Genomic DNA, 15,697 nt, shown 5'->3' with positions numbered 1-15,697 from the left:
TGCAATGTAAAAATTTATTACTTAAATATTAGCCACTGCCTATTCGCCATCATGGCTTTTGATGATGTTTCCCAATCTGTCTTAGCCAATTCCTGCCTCATGTCTTTGTACTTTCTTTTGTTTGGATTTGAGACCCTAATTTCAGATTAGACTTCCTCCCTTTTCATCCTGATGAGAAATTCTATCATGTTCCAGTCGCTGTTCCCTAAAGGACTCTGCACAACAAGATTATTCATTATCTCCTCATTGCACAATACCAAACCTTGGACAGCAAGTTCCCTAGTTGATTCTCAACATATTGGTCTATAAAATTCATCACCACAATATTGTTGCTAATTTGGTTTGCCTGATCTATATGGAGATTAGTCGCCCATGATTACTGCAGCATCCTTGTTACACGCATCCCAAATTTCCTGCTTAATTTCATCCTCTACCTTACCATACTGTTTGGAGGCCTATAGACAACTTCAGCTAATGTTCTCTGCTCTTTACTGCCTCTTCGTTCCACCCAGACTGACTCTGTATCTAGATTTTCTGAGCCAATATCCTCTCTCGCTATTGCTTGACCAACACCACCCCACCTCCTTCACCTTCTGCTCTTGGTTATTCAGTTTCCAGCCTTGGTTACCCTGCAGCCAGGTCTCCGTAATAGCAATCACATTGTATTTGATTTATTATTGTCACATGTATTGGTATAAAGTGAAAAGTATTGTAACTTGTGCACTAAACAGACAAAACATTTACAACTATCTGTGCTGTTAATTCATCTCCCTGACTTTATTGCAACTGCTCCATTCATTTTAAACTTGTCTTTTTAACATTTTTATACATGGTTTTTCATACGATGGCCCTATTTGCTGCTGGCCCTCATTCCCTCTGCCTTCCACTTTTGCTTTCTACTCTTCTGTCTTTCATCTCTGTTTTCCTCTCCTGTGTCTCCCATCCCCCTGCCACTCGAGTTTAAAGCCCCCCCCAATGAAACTCACAAAAACCCCTGTCAGGATATTGCTCCAATCCAGCTGGCGTGCAACCCGTCCAACTTGTACATGTCTCATTTCCCAGGAATCCCTCCCTCCTACACCATCTCTCCAGCCACAAGTTCATCTGGTCTATTTCCCTATTCCACCTCATGGTGAATTAATACTGGAGCATTCAGTTAAACTCTCATCACCTCTCTCTCTGACCTGCTAATATGAACATGAAAGTAGGCCGATTATAACCTTATGATCTGACTGCATTCTGTCACAGACTGAAACGTTCACTGTAGTTAGTTGGTGCTCAGTTTAATATTATTATAATCCAGTGTGTTCTGATCGTTTCCCTTTTTGAACACAGCACTTCAGAAAAAGCCGGAAGAGATTAACAGGAGGTCTGCGGACATGTGGAGCTTTGCTATTCTCCTGTGGGAGCTGGTGACCAGGGAGGTTCCCTTTGCAGATCTCTCCAACATGGAGATTGGAATGAAGGTGAGTTGATTCACCTCCTGACTGGGCAGCTCCCAAAAGAAAAAAGTCCCGACTCCCATCCTTTGACCACATGGACAGTGAGGTGTTACGTGGGTCTGTCAGGGGTTCTGCAGGAATCAATGGGTTAAATTTCACCTGACGAAGGGGCTAACCCGAAAGCTTAGTGCGTTTACTATCAAATAAATCGGTTGGACTGAAACCTGGTGTTGTCAGACTATTTACTGTGTTTACCCCAGTCCAACGCCGGCATACCCACATCATTTAAATTATGAAGACAGGTTGTTGAAATTTGGTTTTTATTGTTTTGAATTTACGAGTTTGAATGATTGATCTGATGGAGGTGTGAAAATAATGTTGCCAGGCATGGTCCAGTGGGTAAGTTGAAATCTCTGAACCGTTTTGTGGGATCAAGTCCACTTTCCCAAACTCAGAATCAAAATCCAGACTGACAAGCTCATGGTACTCTGTCAGAGGGTCAGTGCTGAGGGAGTGCCGCACTGTCAGAGGGTCAGTGCTGAGGGAGTGCCGCACTGTCAGAGGGTCAGTGCTGAGGGAGCGCCGCACTGTCAGAGGGTCAGTGCTGAGGGAGTGCCGCACTGTCAGAGGGTCAGTGCTGAGGGAGTGCCGCACTGTCAGAGGGTCAGTGCTGAGGGAGTGCCGCACTGTCAGAGGGTCAGTGCTGAGGGAGTGCCGCACTGTCAGAGGGTCAGTGCTGAGGGAGCGCCGCACTGTCAGAGGGTCAGTGCTGAGGGAGCGCCGCACTGTCAGAGGGTCAGTGCTGAGGGAGCGCCGCACTGTCAGAGGGTCAGTGCTGAGGGAGCGCCGCACTGTCAGAGGGTCAGTGCTGAGGGAGTGCCGCACTGTCAGAGGGTCAGTGCTGAGGGAGTGCCGCACTGTCAGAGGGTCAGTGCTGAGGGAGTGCCGCACTGTCAGAGGGTCAGTGCTGAGGGAGCGCCGCACTGTCAGAGGGTCAGTGCTGAGGGAGCGCCGCACTGTCAGAGGGTCAGTGCTGAGGGAGCGCCGCACTGTCAGAGGGTCAGTGCTGAGGGAGCGCCGCACTGTCAGAGGGTCAGTGCTGAGGGAGTGCCGCACTGTCAGAGGGTCAGTGCTGAGGGAGTGCCGCACTGTCAGAGGGTCAGTGCTGAGGGAGTGCCGCACTGTCAGAGGGTCAGTGCTGAGGGAGTGCCGCACTGTCAGAGGGTCAGTACTGAAGTGTCAGAAGGCCTAGGTTGCAGGAAGTCCTGTGTTGCCTTAAGTGTTTTTTTTCAGATGTGCAGTTATACTAATTGAAGAATATTTGAAGTGTTTAACCTGTTGGGTCGGATTTTGCAGGTGTCTCTGGAAGGTCTGCGGCCTACAATCCCCCCTGGAATCTCCCCCCATATCTGTAAACTGATGAAGATCTGCATGAACGAGGATCCAGCAAAAAGACCAAAGTTCGACATGATTGTGCCTATAATGGAGAAGATGCAAGACAAGTAGATAAAGAGCGGGTGGAAGGATTTTGTTCCCTTTACTCCCAACCTGTCAGCCTTACAGCTTCCAGTAACCGCACGCAGCCTCTGCAGGACTATCCCACCATGAAGACTCTCACTGCCCCAGGACTCTGACTGGAGAGCTCGCAGTTTCAGAAACCTGTTACTATCTCCATTTGTTTACAGTGAGTGTGTCTGTTGCAGCCTTTTCTCTGCCTATTTTATACTGAGAGAACTCTGTTAATCCCTGGGGGTACAAGGCCTTCATTACCATCCAATCTGATCATAGGGATGACTTAAAATCAAATTGAGTGGAATCCCGTCAGCTGATCCCTGGATTAGAGAGGGCAAATCAGCCAGGGTTCCTGCTCCAGATCACTGCCGGTGCTAATCCTTGGAATGGTACACTGTCTGTTGGTGGGACAGGTACAGGGTCACTGTCTGGCTCTGTCTGTGACTCTCCAGGATGGGACTGCTGTAGTTACTGTTGTCATTATTCGTAAATAATCACCGCCAAACATCTGCTTTATTATTCACTGCACTCTCCTAACCTGGATCTGATTGCAATTCTACCCTGTAAAAGCATTATCAAACCTGTTCTCTTCCAATCACCCCCTCCCCTCACTCCCACCTGGGACTAAAGTTTACCATAGTGTCCAGAAGGTCAGTGTCTGACCAGCCTGTCCCTGTCAGAGGGGAACCTTTGGCAATTAGAAACTTAGTCTAATCAGGGTTAGACTGGGAGACTTTCCCAATGTTTCGTAGCCACTGTGTTTCTCTGAGCAATCCCAGGCCCAGGCCCTTACTGTTTATGTCCTGTTCTCTCACTGGTCTGTGTGTGGGAGATGCGAAGACCTTGTTTCTGCCTCCCTTTCCCCGAGCTGTGACCCGTGCAATGGTCAATCTTCACTAACTCGTCTACCCAGTGTTGCCACCTACTGGATCCTGAACATATTAGTGTTGAGTCCTTGGGCCAGGCAGCATTAACATTGCTCAAATGGAAATGCTAACCATTGATGTAATTTATATAACACTTGTTTTTCTGATTTATTCTTACATATATTGCTGTTTAACTGAAAATGTAACTTTATGGACTTTTCATTAAAGAGGGATGGATTTCCAAGTTACAGCATGTGTTTGTACATCTCATTGTCAGATATCTGGAATTTGACACTCTCCAAGACAATCACTTGCAAAGTAATCTGCTGGCCTTCTAACCATTTCCTGGCATTTTTTACATCCACCTAACCGTTTCCAAAAACTAAAGTCACCGTAGCCCGCAAAAGACCATAGGCTGTGACCGGTGGTGATTTAACCTGAGGGACAAGGTCAAGAAAGCGGGGCTTTTATGGGTAACCTCAGCTGGTGTGGGAATTGAACCCACGCTGTTGGAGTTGCTCTGCATCACTAACCAGCCATCCAACCAAGCTAAACTACCCCCCAAAACAGTACCACTGACAACCCCACCCCCTGCCATCACTCACCGAGATTCTGTGTTCAGTCCTGAAGTGTATTCTTGAATCCATGATCTCCTGTCTCAACAATTCATTGCATTTATATAGTGCCTTTAAAGTAATAAACTTGAAGGCATTTCACAGGAGCGTTATCAGACCAAATTTGGCACCAATTCACTTGAGGTTTGAGGAAAGGTCGGATCAAAGAGGTAGGTGGGAGTTGTTGGGAGGGAATTCCAGAGTTAAGGCTGCCAGTGTTGGAGTGATCCATGATGGACCACAGACCAGAATTGGAGAAGTGCAGAGATCTCGGGGAGATGTAGGGTGTCTCCCTGCCCCCCTCTGATTCAATGCTCTTCCTCATATTGATCACTGTGTGTGTCTGGCCGAGATCTGCTGTCTAATCACAGTGACTGCGCCGACATCTTCCAGAATTCCTCTGTGACGTCTCCCTGCCGTCCTCTGATTCGATGCCATTCTGTCTCTCTGAAATATTATGTACCCGGGAATATTTATTTATTCCCAGTCTTACTCAGTTTGTAACTATGACTCTGTAATGATGATTAAATCTAAATCATTTACCTCTGTACCACAAGTTCATTTTACTTGTTGCAGATGTTTTGTGCATTTAGATAGAGAAATTTAATTTTCTAAATGTCCATTCTGTGCACTGACATTATTCACTGATGTACATTTTTAATTGAACTCTTGCTTCCTGCCCCACTCTGCTTCTCTTCACCTGGATCACTAAACTGTTCCCATACCCCCATCTTTCTCTTTGGACTTCATATTCCCCCTTCACTCATACCACCAACTCCCCCCCCCTCCTCACCCTCATCCAACCCCCAACTCCCCTCCCCTCACCCTCATCCAACTCCCCCCCTCACCCTCATCCAACCCCCAACTCCCCTCCCCTCACCCTCATCCAACCCCCAACTCCCCCCCTCACCCTCATCCAACCCCCAACTCCCCCCCTCACCCTCATCCAACCCCCAACTCCCCCCCTCACCCTCATCCAACTCCCCCCCTCACCCTCATCCAACTCCCCCCCTCACCCTCATCCAACCCCCAACTCCCCCCCTCACCCTCATCCAACCCCCAACTCCCCCCCTCACCCTCATCCAACCCCCAACTCCCCCCCTCACCCTCATCCAACCCCCAACTCCCCCCCCTCACCCTCATCCAACCCCCAACTCCCCCCCTCACCCTCATCCAACCCCCAACTCCCCCCCTCACCCTCATCCAACCCCCAACTCCCCCCCTCACCCTCATCCAACCCCCAACTCCCCCCCTCACCCTCATCCAACCCCCAACTCCCCCCCTCACCCTCATCCAACCCCCAACTCCCCCCCTCACCCTCATCCAACCCCCAACTCCCCCCCCACCCTCATCCAACCCCCAACTCCCCCCCTCACCCTCATCCAACCCCCAACTCCCCCCCCTCACCCTCATCCAACCCCCAACTCCCCCCCTCACCCTCATCCAACCCCCAACTCCCCCCCCTCACCCTCATCCAACCCCCAACTCCCCCCCAACACCCCTCCCACCACTCCCTTCCCTCCCACTCCACTCCCTCCCACCTCCCACTCCACTCCCTCCCACCTCCCACCCCACTCCACTCCACTCCACTCCCTCCCACCTCCCACTCCACTCCACTCCCTCCCACTCCCACTCCTACTCCCATTCCCAGTCCAGTCCAAACCCTGATGTCAGCCCTCATTATATAATTGGCCAGGAGATTGGTCCCAGCTGATTCAGTAGGAGCCCAGCCAGTTGTGTAGCTCAGTCCCCTGAGTACTGATGCCAATGTGACAATTTACAATTCAGCGCGCCTCGTCAGACTCGGATCGACATACATCGATTCAACTCCAGATGTGCATCCACAGCATTTATTGATCAAATATTACGACGTCAGGTCAGTCTTCCTTTTACAATGAAGTAGGCAAACAGAGCCCACAGCACCAAGGAGAGACTGACACTGACTCGTGGTTTTAGCACAATACCTACAGGTTCTGCTAATGCATGCACGTAATTTTATTAGCTACAGCTTAGATATCATCAATCAGAGTGGTATTCACATAGCAGGAGGTATTGTTTTCCAGGCACTATATCATATCACTGCAAGTGTCTAATACAATCAGCTTCTGCAAATTCAATCATTGTTCCGTGCACACATCCTCAAATGCCCCATGAATCAAAACCTCTTCGTCCCACACTCACTGAGCCACATGTTCAGTTCTGTACTCTGTTTATCTCTATGCTAATTGGTTAAGCAGAGCGAGGTTGTGCAGTGTACAGCAGGCCATAATGATCCTAGACGTTCTTCCTGCTGAGTAATGCTGTCCTCCATCAGAATAGTGTAACCATTGGAACCTCTTTAGTAGACCAGTGGGTCTGCTTTGTTGCCCTCAGTGAGGGATAAGCAGCATTGTACCTTTCCTCAGCGGCACTTTGTGAGTTCTGCACTGGTGTCATTAGCCAGTCTTCTGTAGGTATCCCTTGTCACCAAAGAACCATCCCTGCAAATGACAGGGAGCAAAGATTTTCGACACCTTGGAGTTGTTTAGGATCTGGGAATTAACAGAGTGACCTGGATAGCTTAAAGTTTGTTATCTGTGATCAGAGAATGAATCCTTTTCTTGTTAATGAATCTCACAGATTGATCTCAGAGTGGCACAGTGGTTAGCACAGGGTTCGATTCCCAGCTTGATTTTGATTTATTATTGTCACATGTATTAACATACAATGAGAAGTACACTGCACAACCTCACTCTGCTTAACCAATTAGCATAGAGATAAACAGAGCACACAACTGAACATGTGGCTCAGTGAGTGTGGGACGAAGAGGTTTTGATTCATGGGGCATTTGAGGATGTGTGCACGGAACAATGATTGAATTTGCAGAAGGATCTAGATAGGCTGGGCGAATGGGCCAGGAAATGGCAAATGGAATTTAATGTTGGCAAGTGCGAGGTGGTCCACTTTAGTAGGAATAATGGTAGGAAGGATTATTACTTACGTGGCAAAAAACTGCAGCAGGCGACGGTGCAGAGGGACCTCGGGGTCCTTGTGCATGAGTCGCAAAAACCCAGCCTGCAGGTGCAGCAGGTGGTCAGGAAGGCGAATGGGATGCTGGCCTTCATAGCGAGGGGGATTGAATATAAAAGTAGGAAGGTCTTGCTGCAGCTGTATAGGGCACTGGTGAGGCCGCAGCTGGAGTACTGTGTGCAGTTTTGGTCGCCGCACTTGCACAAGGATATTTTGGCCTTGGAGGGAGTGCAGAGGAGGTTTACTAGGCTGATACCGGAGTTGAGGGGGTTGAGCTATGAGGAGAGGCTGAATGAACTAGGCTTGTACTCGTTAGAGTTTAGAAGAATGAGGGGAGATCTCATTGAGACGTATAAGATGATGAATGGGATGGATAAGATAGAGGTGGAGAGACTCTTCCCACTCAGAAAGGACAGTAGGACTAGAGGGCACAGCCTCAAGATAAAGGGGGGGCGGTTTAGAACGGAGTTGAGGAGGAACTTCTTCACTCAAAGGGTGGTGAATCTCTGGAATTCTCTGCCCGTTGAGGTGGTGGAGGCTGCCTCGCTAAATATTTTTAAGAAGCGGGTTGATGGGTTTCTGATAAGCGAGGGGATTAAGGGTTACGGGGAGAGGGCGGGAATGTGGAACTGAGCCACGACAGATCAGCCATGATCTTATTGAATGGCGGGGCAGGCTCAAAGGGCTGGATGGCCTACTCCTGCTCCTATTTCTTATGTTCTTATTAAGTATTGTTTCTTGCATTCTATACAGACAAATGATACTGTTCATAGAGAAAGAAACAAGAGAGTGCAGAGTGTAGCATTACAGTCATGGCTAGGGTGCAGAGAAAGATCAGCTTAATGCAAGGTAAGTCCATTCAAGAATCTGACAGCAGCAGGGAAGAAACTATCCTTGAGTTGGTTGGTACATGACCTCAAACTTTTGTATCTTTTTCCCTGATGAAAGAAGGTGGAAGAGAGAATGTCCAGGATGCGTGGGATCCTTAATTATGCTGGCTGCTTTGCTGGGGCAGCAGGAAATTTTAGACTGAGTCAATGGATCGGAGGCTGGTTTGCGTGATGGACTTTGCACATTCTGCCCGGGTTTCCTCTGGGTGCTTCGGTTTCCTCCCACAGTCCAAAGATGTGCAGGTTAGGTGGATTGGCCATGCTTCAATGTACCCTTACAGGCGTTGGAGTGTGGCAACTAAAGGATTTTCACAGTGATTTCATTGCAAAATTAATGTAAGGCTACTTGTTCTGCTAATAAATAAACTATAAAAAAACTTTTTTTTAACTTTCACGTGCCCTTTGCACTCAGAGAATCTTGTGATTGGTGCAAATTTGATTTATTATTGTAACATGTATTGGGATACAGTGAAAAGTATTGTTTCTTGCATGTCATAAGAACATAAGAACTAGGAGCGGGAGTAGGCTGATCTTTTTGTGGACTCAGCTCCACTTACCCACCCACTCACCATAACCCTTAATTCCTTTACTGTTCAAATATTTTTCGATCTTTGCCTTAAAAACATTCAATGAGGGAGCCTCAACTGCTTCACTGGGCAGGGAATTCCACAGATTCACAACCCTTTGTGTGAAGAAGTTCCTCCTCAACTCAGTCCTAAATCTGCTCCCCCTTATTTTGAGGTCATGCCCCCTAGTTCTCGTTTTACCCACCAGTGGAAACAACTTCCCTGCTTCTATCTTATCTGTTCCCTTCATGATGTTATAAGTTTCTATAAAATCCTCCTTCATTCTTCTAAATTCCAATGAGTATAGTACAGTCTCTCCTCATAAACCAACCCTCTCAACTCTGGAATCAACCTAGTGAATCGCCTCTGCACCCCCTCCAGTGCCAGTATATCCTTTCTCAAGTAAGGAGACCAAAACTGTACACAGTACTCCAGGTGTGGCCTCACCAGCACCTTATACAGCTGCAACATAACCTCGCTGTTTTTAAACTCCATCCCTCCAGTAATGAAGGACAAAATTCCATTTGCCTTCTTAATTACCTGCTGTACCTGCAAACCAACTCCTTGAGATTCCTGCACAAGGACACCCAGGTCCCTCTGCACAGCAGCATGCTGCAATTTTTTACCATTTAAATAATAGTCCATTTTGCTGTGATTCCTTCCAAAATGGATGATCTCACATTTACCAACATTGTACTCCATCTGCCAGACCCTCGCCCACTCACTTAGATTATCTATATCCCTTTGTAGGACTTTCAGCATCCTGCCACTCATCTTAGTGTCATTCGTGAATTTTGACACGCTACGCTTGGTCCCCAACTCCAAATCATCTGTGTAAATAGTAAACAATTGTGGTCCCAATACTGATCCCTGAGGCACACCGCTAGTCACTGATCACCAACCAGAGAAACACCCATTTACCCCCACTCTTTGTTATCCATTAGTTAACCAATCCTCTATCAATGCTAATATATTATCTGTAACTTTGTGCATCTTTATCTTATGCAGCAGCCTTTTGTATGGCACCTTGTCCAATGTCTTCTGAAAATCCAGATACACCACATCCACAGGTTCCCCATTGTCCACCGTGCTCGTAATGTCCTCAAAGAATTCCAGAAAATTAGTAGAACAAAGAACAAAGAAAATTAAAGTGCAAGAACAGGCCCTTCAGCCCTCCAAACATGACCTGCTCTTCATGAACCCATGCTGTGTCTTCCCAATGGAACAATTTCTATCCAGATGTCTCACTATTTCTTCCTTGGTGATGGATTCAAGCATTTTCCCCACTACAGAATTTAAGCTAACCGGCCTATTGTTACCCACCTTTTGTCTATCTCTGGAGAGAATTTAACACAGACAAACATATCATTCATAGAGTATGTAGGGGAGAAGGAAAGTATTTATTTGTCACAAATAGGCATACATTGACACTGCAATGAAGTTACTGTGAAAATTCCCTAGTCACCACACTTCAGCACCCATTAGGCTATATGGAGGGAGAATTTAGTATGGCCAATGCACCTGACAAGCACATGTTTTAGATTGTGGGAGGAAACTGGAGCACCCAGAGGAAACCCATGCAGACACAGGGAAATTACTCAAGAAATTACTTAAGAAGGAAATCAGGAGGGCTTTGGCAGTCAAAGTGAAGGATAATCCTAAGAGCTTCTGCAGTATATTAAGAGCAAACCAATTAAAGGGATGAAATTGGTCCTATTGAAGATCAGAGACGGCTACATATGGAACCAAAAGAAATGGGGGAGATATTAAATGGGTTTTTTGCATCCGTATTTACTAAGGAAACTGGCATGGAGTCTACGGAAATAAGGCAAACAAGTAGGGAGGTCATGGAACCTATACTGATTCAAGGGGAGGAGGTGCTTGGTGCCTTGAGGCAAATCAAGGACTGCAGAGGGTATTCTCTTGAACCTTGAAGGAGACTATTGTTGAAATTGCAGCGACCCTGGCAGATGTATTTAAAATGTGCAGGTAAGGTGGATTGACCATGCTAAATTCTCCTTCAGTGTACCCTTACAGGCATTGGAGTGCGACAAATAGAGGATTTTCACAGTAACTTTGTTGCAGTGTTAATGTAAGCATATTGGATGGACAGAGACTTATTAAGGAGAGTCAACATGGCTTTGTGTGTGGTAGGTCATGTCTAACCAATCTATTGGAGTTTTTCAAGGAGGTTACCAGGAAAGTGGATGAAGGGAAGGCAGTGGATATAGTCTAAATGGATTTCAGTAAGGCCTTTGACAAGGTCCCACATGGGAGGTTAGTTAGGAAGGTTCAGTCGCTAGGTATACATGGAGAGGTAGTAAATTGGATTAGACTTTGGCTCAATGGAAGAAACACAGTAAAAAGTCTGACAACACCAGGTTTTAGTCCAACCGATTTATTTGATAATAGACTCACAAGCTTTCGGGGTTAGTCCCTTCATCAGGTGAATGGAGAGTTCTGGCCTCAGACAGAGCATATAAAGCACAGACAGTTTACAGATTACTGATTAGAATGTGAATCTTTACACCTAACCTGCTGTTCAAGACCTGAAGTGGCTGACAATGTGAGTGGAAGGAGCACTGATCACAGGTTACAGAGATGTGTATTGTCTCCAGACAGTACAGTAAGTGAGGTTTTGCAAACCCAGGCAAGTCACGGGGGTTACAGATAGTGCGACATGAACCCAAGATCCCTGTTGAGACCGTCCTCATGTGTGCGGAACTTGGCTATCAGTCTCTGTTCAGCGACTCTGCGCTGTCGTGTGTCGTGAAGGCCGCCTTGGAGAATGCTTACCCGAAGGTCAGAGGCTGAATGCCTGTGACCACTGAAGTGTTCGCCAACAGGAAGGGAACAGTCTTGCCTGGTGATTGTCGAGCGATGTTCATTCATCCGTTGTCGTAGCGTCTGCATGGTCTCCCCAATGTACCATGCTTCGGGACATCCTTTCCTGCAACGTATCAGGTAGACAATGTTGGATGAGTTGCAAGAGTATTTACCATGTACCTGGTGGATGGTATTCTCACATGAGATGATGGTATCCGTGTCGATGATCCGGCATGTCTTGCAGAGGTTGCTGTGGCAGGGTTGTGTGGTATTGTGGTCACTGTTTCGCATTCTAATCAGTAATCTCTAAACTGTCTGTGCTTTATATGCTCTGTCTGACGAAGGGACTAACCCGAAAGCTTGTGAGTCTATTATCAAATAAATCGGTTGGACTAAAACCTGGCGTTGTCAGACTTTTTACTGTGTTTACGCCAGTCCAATGCCAGCATACCCACATCAATGGAAGAAGCCAGAGAGTGGTTATGGAGGATTGCTTCTCTGAGTGGAGGCCTGTGACTAGTGGAGTGCCACAGGGATCAGTGCTGGGTCCATTGTTGTTTGTCATCTATATCAATGATCTGGATGATAATGTGGTAAACTGGATCAGCAAATTTGCTGATGATACAAAGATTGGAGGTGTAGTGGACAGTGAGGAAGGTTTTCAAAGCTTGCAGAGGGATTTGGACCAGCTAGAAAAATGGGCTGAAAAATGGCAGATGGAATTTAATGCAGACAAGTGTGAGGTATTGCACTTTGGAAGGACAAACCAAGGTAGAACATTTAAGGTAAATGGTAGGACACTGAAGAGTAGAACAGAGGGATCTGGGAATACAGATACAGAATTCCCTAAAAGTGGCGCCACAGGTCGAAAGGGTCATACAGAGTGCTTTTGGAACATTGACCTTTATATATCAAAATATTGAGTGTAGGAGTTGGAATGTTATGATGAGGTTGTATAAGACATTGGTGAGGCTGAATTTATTCTGTGCAGTTTTGGTCACCTAATTACAGGAAGGATACTAATAAGGTTGAAAGAGTATAGAGAAGGTTTACAAGGATGTTGTCGGGACTTGAGAAACTGAGTAACAGAGAAAGGTTGAATAGGTTAGGACTTTATTCCCTGAAGCGCAGAAGAATGAGGGGAGATTTGATAGCGGTGTATGAGATTTTGATGGGTATAGATAGAGTGAATGCAAGCAGGTTTTTCCCACTGAGGCTAGGGGAGAAAAAAACTAGAAGACATGGGTTAAGGGGGAAAAGTTTAAAAGGAATAAGAGGGGGGGCTTCTTCACACAGAGAGTGGTGGGAGTGTGGAATGAGCTGCCAGATGAAGGGGTGAATGTGGGGTCACTTTTAACATTTAATACAAACTTGGACAGGTTCGTGGATGAGAGGGGTGTGGAGGGATATGGTCCAGGTGCAGGTCAGTGGGACTAGGCAGAAAAATGGTTTGGCACAGACAAGAAGGGCCAAAAGGCCTGTTTCTGAGCTGTAGTGTTCTATGGTTCTATGGGGAGAATGTGCAGACTCTGCATGGACAGTGACCCAACCTGGGAATCGAACACTGGTGCCTGGTGCTGTGAGGCAGCAGTGCTAACCACTGTGCCACATGATGCCTGGAAAGGAGGGTGCAGAATGTAGTGTTGCAGTCACAGGTAGGGTGTAGAGAAAGATCAGCTTAATATATGGCAGATCAATTCAAAACTCTGACGAGGGAAGAAGCTGTTCTTGAATCAATTGGTACATGTTCTCAGACTTTTGTATCTTTTTCCTAATGGAAAAAGGTGAAAAAGAGTTTTTTCCCGAGGCAGCAGGAAGTGTAGACGGAATAAATGGATGGGAGGCTACTTTGTGTGATGGACTGGGCTACACTTTGTTTTTTTTTGTGGTCTTGGGTAGAGCAGGAGCCATACGAAGCTGTGATTCAAGCATAAAGAATACTTTCTATGGTGTTCTGTAAAAGTTGATGAGGGTTGTAGTCGTCATGCCAAATTTCCTTCACCTGCTAAGTAGAGAGCTTTCTTAACTATAGCGTCAGCGTGGAGGGACCAGTTCTGATTGTCTGGGAATTAGGGTCAGCAATTGAATTTTACAGAATTGTTTGTTCTTCCTAACAAGGCATTAGTGACTTCCCAGATGTATTTGTGTGTGGCAGACTGGGATATTCCACACATCCCCAGTTGAACCCCGGAAAGAACCAATGGTGAAGTTCCACGCTGCAGCTCCCTTTAACACTACCAGCATTGGACTTTGGACCAGCATTGCGTTTGACAAGGTACCTCACAAGAGGTTATTACAGAAGGTCAGGGGGCATGGAGTTGGGGGTAGGGTGTTAGCGTGGATAGAGGATTGGCTGTCAAATAGGAGGCAGAGAGTGGGGGTCAATGGGTGCTATTCGGATTGGCGGATGGTGACTAGTGGAGTGCCCCAGGGACCGGTGCTGGGGCCTCAGCTATTTACCATTTATATAGATGATCTGGAGGAGGGAACCGAGGGTGTCGAAATTTGCTGATGACACCAAAATTGGTGGAAAGGCAAATTGTGCGGAGGGTGGGGAGAGTCTACAGAAGGATCTAGATAGGCTGGGCGAATGGGCCAGGAAATGGCAAATGGAATTTAATGTTGGCAAATGTGAGGTGGCCCACTTTGGTAGGAATAATGGTAGGAAGGACTATTACTTACGTGGAGAAAAACTGCAGCAGGCGACGGTGCAGAGGGACCTCGGGGTCCTTGTGCATGAGTCGCAAAAACCCAGCCTGCAGGTGCAGCAGGAGGTCAGGAAGGCTAATGGGATGCTGGCCTTCATCGCGAGGGGGATTGAATATAAAAGTAGGGAGGTCTTGCTGCAGCTGTATAGGGCACTGGTGAGGCCGCAGCTGGAGTACTGTGTGCAGTTTTGGGCGCCATACTTACGCAAGGATATTTTAGCCTTGGAGGGTGTGCAGAGGAGGTTTACTAGGCTGATTGCGGAGTTGAGGGGGTTGAGCTATGAGGAGAGGCTGAATAGATTAGGCTTGTACTCGTTAGAGTTTAGAAGAATGAGGGGAGATCTCATTGAGACGTATAAGATGATGAATGGGATGGATAGGATAGAGGTGCAGAGACTCTTCCCGCTCAGAAAGGATAGTAGGACTAGGGGGCACAGCCTCAAGATAAAGGGGGGGCGGTTTAGAATGGAGTTGAGGAGGAACTTCTTCACTCAAAGGGTGGTGAATCTCTGGAATTCTCTGCCCGTTGAAGTGGTGGAGGCTGCCTCGCTCAATATATTTAAGACGCGGGTTGATAGGTTTTTGATAAGAGAGGGGATTAAGGGTTATGGGGAGAGGGCGGGAAAGTGGAACTGAGCCACGACAGATCAGCCATGATCTTATTGAATGGCGAGGCAGGCTCGAAGGGCTAGATGGCCTACTCCTGCTCCTATTTCTTATGCTCTTATGGACTGTTATCTCAAAACACACAGACCCAGGTCTTCTTGGAGGGGTTGGCGTCTGTGAGTGATGTCAGTCAAGTGTCATCCTCAGCAATGCCACTCAGACAGATGCAGATGGTTACACTGCCCACGGAATGTACAATTAATCCACGATGATCACCATATCACAGGCAACACAATTTAAACCCATACTTCCATCATCTAGCAGGACAAGGGACACCACCCCCTGCAGGTTCCCCTCTACTGTCCTGACTTGGGAATATATCTCCATTCCTTCACTGTCTCTGAGCTCCCTCCCTAACAGCACTGTGGATGTACCTACACCTGTAGGGATTCCAGAAGGCAGCTCACCCCCCACCTTCTCAACAGATAATTAGGGGATGGAAACAAACACTGGCCAGCCAGAAAGGCCCACACCCTGTGAAGTTTTAAATAAAAAGTCCCCGGGTTTCCAGGACAGTGTAACTCTGCACTGCCCCAATTCACCGTCCGCCACTTCCAGCCATCTGTCAATCAGCGCCTGTCCACGCCCCCGAGGCCGA

The 15,697-nt window shown here is 47.1% G+C and overlaps 1 protein-coding gene across 1 annotated transcript in view; it reads left to right on the top strand.

Moving 5' to 3' along the window:
• Positions 1–4,068, top strand: part of ilk (integrin-linked kinase) — a 114,919-nt gene extending 110,851 nt beyond the window's left edge. Inside the window, exons 12-13 of the mRNA XM_080197780.1 lie at positions 1,336–1,466; positions 2,799–4,068. Of these exons, the coding sequence (XP_080053906.1) occupies positions 1,336–1,466; positions 2,799–2,948 (281 nt within the window). The 3' untranslated portion in view covers positions 2,949–4,068. The remainder of the gene's footprint in view (positions 1–1,335; positions 1,467–2,798) is intronic.
• The last annotated feature ends 11,629 nt before the right edge of the window (positions 4,069–15,697 follow it).

The sequence above is a fragment of the Carcharhinus amblyrhynchos genome, chromosome 10, assembly GCF_965287045.1.
Source record: "Carcharhinus amblyrhynchos chromosome 10, sCarAmb.v2.hapA, whole genome shotgun sequence".
Classification (NCBI taxonomy): Eukaryota; Metazoa; Chordata; class Chondrichthyes; order Carcharhiniformes; family Carcharhinidae; genus Carcharhinus; species Carcharhinus amblyrhynchos.
The sequence above is the reverse complement of the archived record's forward strand: the minus strand, read 5'-3'. Positions and strand labels throughout refer to the sequence as shown.